Source organism: Octopus bimaculoides, chromosome 29, assembly GCF_001194135.2.
Source record: "Octopus bimaculoides isolate UCB-OBI-ISO-001 chromosome 29, ASM119413v2, whole genome shotgun sequence".
Classification (NCBI taxonomy): Eukaryota; Metazoa; Mollusca; class Cephalopoda; order Octopoda; family Octopodidae; genus Octopus; species Octopus bimaculoides.
Genome location: NC_069009.1, coordinates 1221674 through 1231246, shown reverse-complemented (window position 1 = coordinate 1231246; position 9573 = coordinate 1221674). Strand labels below are relative to the sequence as shown.

The 9573-nt window shown below is 34.1% G+C and overlaps 2 protein-coding genes across 3 annotated transcripts in view; one reads left to right on the top strand and one right to left on the bottom strand.

The window, feature by feature from the left end:
- LOC106879006 (zinc finger protein OZF) overlaps positions 1-9573 on the bottom strand; it is a 22850-nt gene that overhangs the window by 8000 nt on the left and 5277 nt on the right. For both annotated transcript variants that reach the window (XR_008267017.1, XM_052977875.1), the window contains exons 2-3: positions 8774-8892; positions 3206-3745 (exon numbers count right to left, since the gene is read on the bottom strand). The gene's annotated coding sequence lies outside the window, so the exon portion shown is untranslated. The remainder of the gene's footprint in view (positions 1-3205; positions 3746-8773; positions 8893-9573) is intronic.
- Positions 3752-8764, top strand: LOC128251227 (zinc finger protein 3-like). The gene is made up of 2 exons (XM_052977881.1): positions 3752-4000; positions 6708-8764. The coding sequence occupies exon 2, from the start codon at positions 7308-7310 to the stop codon at positions 7911-7913; it is 606 nt and encodes a 201-aa protein (XP_052833841.1). The 5' UTR covers positions 3752-4000; positions 6708-7307; the 3' UTR covers positions 7914-8764.

The window sequence follows — 9573 nt, the reverse complement described above, 5'->3', positions numbered from 1 at the left end:
ACTTGTTTCGGTCATTTGACTTTGCATACCTCTGACGTTACCTTAAACAAATTTAAAAGATATTGGGTTGTCCAGAAAGTTTGTGCCGATTTATAGTAGCTTATATTTTCAAAAATATAAGGACACAGATACTGTGCCATATAGCCAACGATGTTTTCTGGGGGTTAAACAGTAATATATATATATATATATATACAGGGAGAATTCATGAAAAAACAACAGACGAAGACAGGTGGTGTAAACAACAAATGGATGTATTAGTATAACGCTCGGGAATATAGGACCAAAGAAGTGGTGGGGGAGAAGATCTTTCCTTTCCTACATACATGCACATATTTGTATACAAACATACATATATACACATGCACACAAATATATACTTGCATACAAATACACATGCATATACTCACATATGCAATGCAAACATATATTAAGTATATATACATGGTCTGATCACTAAGTATCCGGACGGTTGCCATAGTAACGAAGCTGAAGCACAATCTATGCCAAGCAGCTTCACTCTGCATGCTTTATCTTCGTTACTATGGATACTTATTGATCTAACCTTGTATGTATATATATATATATGTTTAGCAATGCAAAAAGGAAAACTGAACTCAAAACGAGATTATATGTGTATTTATTAAAATTTAGCAGAAGTAACAGAATGACTAAAGGGACAAGAGTGTCGTGTGTTGGCACTCACTCATAAAACTAATTAGAAATAAAGGGCCCATAGATTCATATACTAGTGATAATATTATTTACCTGGATAGTTCTGGGACAAATTGTAAGAGCAATTACATCACATGCATAAATCATATTTTCCCAATAGTTTTTCCATTACACTGTTCAATGAATAAGGAAACTTTATGCAAACTTTCAATAAAAGCACCAATATTGATCAAATTACCAAAGAGAAAAAAAAATGGATATAATTTGCTTAACCCATTACCTCCTATAATTCTATTAACTGGAATCTTTTTTATGAAACTTTGATTTCTAGCATAAAACAGCCTTAGAAACACGCTGGAATGATCAAAATAACATTTTGAATAGAAATAAGCGAGATATTGGGTGAAAAATTAGCAAACCTCATTTGAATATCAGAGAAATATACCTCGTAGATATAGCAAAAAGGTTAGATATGTGTAAATATTGAGAGATAATTTACGAAATTTGTAATTTTTAAGTGATCTCATATGAGATCACTGGTAGGTAATGGGTTAAAAGGTTAAACTGGCCATATCCTGCTCAAATATTCTGCCTGTTTTATGTTCAAACCAGCCAGATCTGGCCTCTTACATCATTGAAATCTCAGGTCTATGAGAGATAATGCATGATTAATTCAAAACAATGTGAATAAATAAGCATTACATTTGATAGTGTAACTTGAATATTAACCCATAATTCTATTAACTGGAGTTTTTTTAATGAAACTTTGATTTCTAGCATAAAACAGCCTTAGAAACATGCTGGAATGATCAAAATAACATTTTAAATAGAAATAAGCGAGATATTGGGTGAAAAATTAGCAAACCTCATTTGAATATCAGAGAAATATACCTAGGAGATATAGCAAAAAGGTTAGATATGTGTAAATATTGACAGATAATTTACAAAATTTGTAATTTTTAAGTGATCTCATATGAGATCACTGGTAGGTAATGGGTTAAGATATAATATGGTAGCACACTTGTTGAATTGTGAATATCAAAAAATGGAATTTAGGTATTGAAAAAAAATTACTGTTTTGTATGTAAACATGTGTTTTGTTAAGTAATTTCTCTTGAGAGTATGATTTACCAGAGATATTGCAGTGATATGGTTTTATTCTTTTATGTATATGTTGGGGCTTCGTTAAGTTTCCATTTGAAGAGAATGATTTACAACAGATACGTCACACTGATATGATTTCTCTCCTGCAGGAATATGTTTCTGAGTAGTTAAGGTATTACTTTGTGAGAATGATTTATCACAGATATTAATTACAGCGATAGGGCTTTTCTCCTGTATGAACATACTTATGTTTAATTATGTGCCCAGTTTCAGAAAATAATTTACCACAGATATCCAACGATATGATTTCTCTCCTGTCTGAATATGTCTGTGTTTGGTCAGTTACCACTTTGAGAGAACAATTTACCACAGATGTTGGTGTTTAGTTAAGTTTTCATTTTAAGAGATTGATTTACAACAGGTACATCACACTGATATGGTTTCTCTCCTGTATGAATGCATTTATGAGTAGTTAAATTACCGCTTTGAGAGAACGATTTATCACAGATATCACAATGAAATGGCTTCTCTCCTGTATGAATACGTCTGTGTTTGGTCAAGTTACCACTTTGCGAGAACGATTTGCCACAGATATCGCAATGATATGGTCTCTCTCCTGTGTGAATGCGCTGGTGTTTAGCTAAGCAATGCTTTAGAGAGAAAGATTTACCACAGATGTTGCAGTGATTTGGTTTTTCACCTGAATGAATGAATTTGTGAGACATCACATTACGATTTTGAGAGAATGACTCCCCACAGATTTCACACTGGTAAGGCTTCTCGCCCGTATGAATACGCTTGTGTGTAGTGAGGTTAGTTTTCTGAGAGAAAGATTTACCACAGATATCACAGTGATATGGCTCTTCTCCAGTATGAACCCGCTTGTGAGTAGTTAAATCACTACTGTGAGAGAACGATTTCCCACAGATATCACAGTGATATGGTTTCTCTCCTGTATGAATGCGTTTGTGCGCAGTTAAGTTACTACTTTCAGAGAATGATTTAACACAGATATCACACTGATATGGCTTCTCTCCTGTATGGCTACGTTTGTGTTTAGTTAGTAGATGCATTAGTGAAAATGCTTTGCCACAGATATCACAGTGATTTGGTTTTTCCCCTGTATGAATGTATTTGTGAGACGTCAGGTGATGATTCTGAAAGAAAGATTTACCACAGATATCACACTGGTATGGCTTCTCTCCTGTATGAATACGTTTGTGAATAGTGAGAAAAACGTTTTGAGAGAATGATATACCACAGATATCACAGTGATATGGTTTCTCTCCTGTATGAATACGCTTGTGAGTAGTTAAGTTCCCTTTCTGAGAGAATGATTTACCACAGATGTCACAGTGATGTGGCTTCTCTCCGGTATGAATGCGCTTGTGCATAGTGAGATAAACATTTTGAGAGAAGGACTTACCACAGGTATCACAGTGATATGGCTTCTCTTCTGAACGATTACATTTATGGTTATTCAAGTTCCGTTTCTGAGAGAATGATTTACCACAGATATCACAGTAAAGCGGTGATTTTTCTACCATCTTCAGCATATCTTCACTTAAAATTAACCTTTTATAAGTCCTTCACATTAATTAATTTTCCTTTATCTTTTCTTCTTCCACCAAAATATACACATAGATTTCTTGTTTTTGCTCTTATATTTGTTACAAATATTTTTGACTGTTACATTTTCTATCAACTGCAATCTTCACTGATATCTGAAGAAGCAGCAAATTACTTTGTAAATTTATTCAAATCTATTTACAAATTCATGTTGCACACAATCCAGACAGTAAAGTAGAGAAATGTCGCTGTTCACCTCTGTAATTCCCCATAGAGTTATAGAAACAGTATTACATCTGGTTTCTATAACATGTTCCTTTAGTCTTTAAAAGCCAATTCAATATTGATGATGGGCCTGGATGGAGAAATGATCATTATGCCAATGTCATCTGATATTCTGAAATAAAAGAGAAACAACAGGGTAAGATATAGAAGATACTTAAACAGAAGAGACACAACAGTGGACATTTTATTACTTTTCTATAACAATAATATAGACACAGAGATGGTTATGTGGTTAAGAAGTTCACTTCCTGGTCACGTGGTTCCAGGTTCAGTCCCACTGCATGGCACCTTGGGCAAGTGACTCCTACATTAACCTCAAGACAACCAGAATCTTGAGAGTGGATTTGGTAGACCAAAACTGAAAGAGGTCAGTCATGTGTGTATGTGTACACACACACACACATACATACATACATACATACATACATATATATATATATATATATATATATATATATATATATATATATATATATATATATATATAACAATAATATTAGGGATTCTTTCTCAGTTTCAGTTACTTATACTGCTTGGTGTTCTCGCCGTGGATTGTTGAAGAATTCTCTGATATGCCCAGGGCGAAACTCTATTCAAAATAACTCAAACATTTCAACCTCACTTTTTACTCGCTGTTCTTAGTGTGTTCCACTTATAATTAATGAAATGTTTTATCGAAATAAACTTGTTGGATGTCTATGATTTTACGAACGTCAAATAGGAAATCACCTTGTGGTTATACGAATATACCTATATCCAAACATATGTATATATTTAATATTAGACAATCAAATTGTCATTCATTGATTATTATACTTCGATAAATAGTGACTACTATGGATATAATTGATACTAATTGTATTATTCAATTAATCAAATCAGTCGTTAATTACCTACTTCCGGATAAAGGACTTGTATTTCTCATATATATCCAATCTCGTATTTCTTCCTTTCATTTCATTCATTAACTGAAATTTCACAACAGACATTACAAAACCTGGCTAGGGATAAACGAAACGAAGAAAACACTTGTTCAGGTATTGTCACCTGATTTCTTCATCTTTTCAGACTTCCGTTCGAGAAGTTCGTTAAAAATAAGAACAGGTATTTCATTTGTTCCTCAAACAGATTTAGAGCCAGGTCGATGCCTCTTCTTCTGTAGAAACATGTTTAGAAACGCCATGTGTGAGGTTACTAATTTGTATTGTACCTTCCGACATTGTACTAAGTCTACCAGGTGTAAAAGATAAAAAACATTTACAGAAATTTAGTAAATTTAATAGGGAATATTTTTATAATTTAGGCAATTTTTGCTTAGAAATAATAAACATGTATTCTTCTCACTGCGTGTATATATATATATATATATATATATATATATATATATATATATATATGGTGAAACGAAATTCACTTTGGAAGATGTCTTGTTTTTTTTGTTTTTTTTCAATAATTAATTTCAGTTGAAATGAAATACGAGTCTTTTGTGATATTGGAGAAAACATTTGGTGTAGTTAAAGATGTTTCGCTGTAAATATTGGATTATACAGCAATAACACGCAAGGTGTATAATATATATTATTTAGAAAAAATAAGGTGAACATCGGTGATTGAAAACTTTTTGATGTTGCTGATCAAAGATCGATATTAATTCCATATTGACCTGTACTGATTGTATGAAATTAATAATTAAACAGATCTAATCCATAACAAAGCAAATAAACAACATATTTATTATTGTTGACCACTGTTTCTCAACCTTTTTTCACCTCAGGCCCCACTGTCTGGGGAACGAAATTTGCTTGGGGGATGCAAATCCAGGTCCAAAAGTTTTTTTACAAACAAGGTCTTTTGTGCCTTGTAATTAACCCACTCACAGGTAAAATTTCCACTTATTTCTTATTTTCATTTTTCTAAAATTTTCGTTGCGTCTTGCAACCTTTTCTGTTGACTATTGAAAAGGTTGCAAGACGCACCGAAAATTTTAGGAAAATAAAAATAAGAAATAAGTGGAAATTTTACCGGTGAATGTGTTAAATTATAAGGCACAAAAAGAAAATGACTCTCCCCAGACACAAAAGAATATGCTTCAACACACGAAATCACATAAAGAATCTTGCAAACCAAATCCAAAAACAAACTACAATTCGTTTCGTTATTTAAAGCAAACTAATACATGTTTTATACATACCCCATTTTTATAGGTTTTTACTCTTTTACTTGTTTCAGTCATTTGACTGCGGCCATGCTGGAGCACCGCCTTTAGTCGAGCAAATCGCCCCCAGGACTTATTCTTTGGAAGCCTAGTACTTATTCTATCGGTCTCTTTTGCCGAATCGCTAGGTTACGGAGACGTAAACACACCAGCATCGGTTGTCAAGCGATGTTGGAGGGACAAACACAGACATACAAACACACACAAATACATATATATATATATATACATATATACGACGGGCTTCTTTCAGTTTCCGTCTACCAAATCCACTCACAAGGCTTTGGTCGGCCTGAGGCTATAGTAGAAGACACTTGCCCAAGGTGCCACGCAGTGGGGCTGGACCCAGAACCATGTGGTTGGTAAGGAAGCTACTTACCACACAGCCAATCCTGCACCTATTTTGTTAGGATTATTTCTGGTGACACATGTTCTTTTATCTCTTGTCTGAAATTAGCGACTTTTCTGGATGAATTTCTACTTTCTTAGATAACGAGTGAGATTAAATTGCGAGTAAAGTAATAATTTCAGCTTCTCTCGTTGCAGATGTGTATCATCAGGTGACTTGTCAAAAGTAACTCATATATTTTAATTTCTGTTTTGCTTATTTCAATTTGAATATATTTTGGTAGTTGGTATATGTGAAACTTTTAGTTTCCATCTACGAAATTCTTGCCCAAGGCTCTCGTTGGCCACTCTGAGACTGAACCCAGAACCATGGGATTGGTAAGCAAAATTCTTAGCACACAACCATGGCTGGTCATGTCTGTATAAAAATGTAGTAAAACTTTCACTGTTTTAATCTCTCTAATCTCTAATAATCTTGTATGTTTGACACTGTTGTTTCTTTTCGTTTCAGATTATCAAATGACCTCTGCATCACAGAATTTTTATATAAACAATGTCATTCGTATTGAATGTCTTTTAAAAACTGAGCAAAAGATGTTATACATAACACGTATAACCCTGTTTCTATAAATATATACTGAATTACTGCAAAGTATATCTTCTGAATTGATATATGTAGCAAACTTTCTCTTCTTTATTGTCTGGAAGACACAGAAAATTATATTTGTATTTTAATTAATCCTTTAGCATTTCAACTGACCATAACAGTACCAAATATTCTTGCTATTTTATGTTAAAACTGCCCACATCTGACCCCTTACACTCACCCTGCAATGTCATTGTAAACATAAAGAATCCCATCATTGAAATCTGAACATGATAAGATAATGAATGATTAATTCAAAAGAATTTGAATAAATAAGTATTACATCTGACAGAGTAATCGGAATGTTAAAGAGTTAAAGCAATTAACAAGGCAGCTTGCAGCATCTTCAGATATTAACAAAGAACACTATTGATGGAGATAAATCAGTAGAAATATTTAAGAGCAATATACGAGAAGAAGGAAAATATTTGTGTACTGTGACGAGAGAAACAAAGATTATGGAAAATGAATTATATTGGAGTGAAGTTGAATGTAAAAAAAGAGTCTGAAGAAATTGATTTTCCTGATGAGGAAAAGAATGAAAGGGACAAAACATCATATAACTGTGATACTTGTGGTAAATTATTCTCTCGGAAAGCTGACTTAGTCATTCACCAACGTGTTCACACAGGAGAGAAGACATATCATTGCGATATCTGTGGTAAATCATTTTCTCAGAATGGTAACTTGACTTACCACAAATGCATTCATACAGGGGAGAAGCCATATCATTGCGATATCTGTGGTAAATCATTTTCAGAAAATAGTAACTTGACTAGCCACAAGCGTACACATACAGGAGAGAAGCCATATCATTGTCATATCTGTGGTAAATCCTTCTCTGTAGGAAGATTATGGAAAATGAATCATATTGGAGTGAAGATGAATATAAAAGAGTCTGAAGAAATTGATTTGCTGCTCTTGGTCCTGGCGAATCCTGATAATTGTTTTGTATGCTGTGGAAGACATGGGGGAACTCCTTTCCAGAGAGTTCCATTATTTTTGCCTATAAACTGTTTTTCTGTGTTCCTGGTAGCCTGCTGTTCATCTTCATCATTATTAACTTTGTAGGGAAAGGCGTCACTACAACTTCATCTGTTTCTTCCAAAGAACCATCTGCAGAAGTCTGCAACCATCTGCTTCAGTTTCTCCCTCTGCTATATTCTCTTCTTCCTCTTCAGATTCCTCATCATCTGGTTCTTCGTCAAGAAATGATCCTCATTCTTCTATCATCATCATTATCGTTTAACGTCCACTTTCCATGCTAGCATGGGTTGGACGATTTGACTGAGGACTGGTGAAACCAGATGGCTACACCAGGCTCCAATCTGATTTGGCAGAGTTTCTACAGCTATATATACACATATATATATTTATATACATACATATATGTATATCATCATCATCATCATTTAACGTCCGCTTTCCATGCTAGCATGGGTTGGAGGATTTGACTGAGGACTGGTGAAACCAGATGGCTACACCAGGCTCCAATCTAATTTGGCAGAGTTTCTACAGCTGGATGCCCTTCCTAACGCCAACCACTCCGAGAGTCTAGCGGGTGCTTTTCACGTGCCACCCGGCATGAAGGCCAGTCAGGCGGTACTGGCAACGGCCACGCTCAAAATGGTGTATTTTACGAGCCACCTGCACAGGAGCCAGTCCAGGGGCACTGGCAACGATCTCGCTCGAATGTCGTCTAATTCTCCCTCAATATTTCTATTTGTATTTCTTAGTCTATTGTGAATCTGAAAGGAAAGGTTTCTCACTTTTATAACATTCAGAACCATCTAATAACAAAACAGAATGTTGGTCAGTTGATGATAATATATAATTTTATGCAAGAAATAATTAGTCTTTCACATATGAAAATAAATAAAATAAACAATAGTAAATAAATAATAAATAAAAGGAAACAAAAATGTACCTACCTTATTTACATTTGAGGGATATTTGTCTTCATCTTGTTTGTTAACACAACATTTCGGCTGATACACTCTCCAGCCTTCATCAGGTGTATTAGGGAAATTTCGAACCTGGGTTCTCGTACCTAAGGTATTTATAATCAGTTCATTAGCAAGAAAGTCAACATCATACACGAAGAATTCCATCCACTTCACAGAATTGATCAAAGATACCCCCATTGGATCCAACCAGATGGTGAGTCTAGATGTAATAAGTCTGTTCACCAAAGTCCCAACTGGTGAAGCACCATCGGTGATTCAAGAAAAAACTAGTGACAGACACCCATCTAAAAGAACATACTTGTATACCAATAGGAAACTTGATGGAAATGTTGACCCTCTGCGTAGAAACCATCTACTTCAGAATGCATACAAATATATATATATCAGTAAAATATGGCCAAGGCTGTGATTACCAGCATGAATGTGAAACTTCAAAAAGTAGTTAACCATTTAATGGTTTTAGTAAATTTATACAGAAAAAGTAAGCATTATGCTATCCAGTATAAAGAAAAGTGGATCTTTTTTAAAACAGGGGCCACATTTTTCATTAATGTTTTACGTAGTGTTTTTGGTACGGAAAGACTTTCAAACTTCGTATACTTATCTATTTTGTGTTATAGAACAGAAAAATATTTTTGTATTCGAATTTATTTCATGTAAAAAATTGTCTTATTTCGATAATTTCAACCAATCACTGACAAGTATTCAGTTGTTTATATTTACTCCTTTGGCTGATTAAGCGGTGTAAAGCGTATTTAATTTCC

Bases quoted from the DNA above. Each gene is read 5' to 3' on its own strand.
- LOC128251227 (XM_052977881.1), top strand. From the start codon at position 7,308: ATGAATTATATTGGAGTGAAGTTGAATGTAAAAAAAGAGTCTGAAGAA.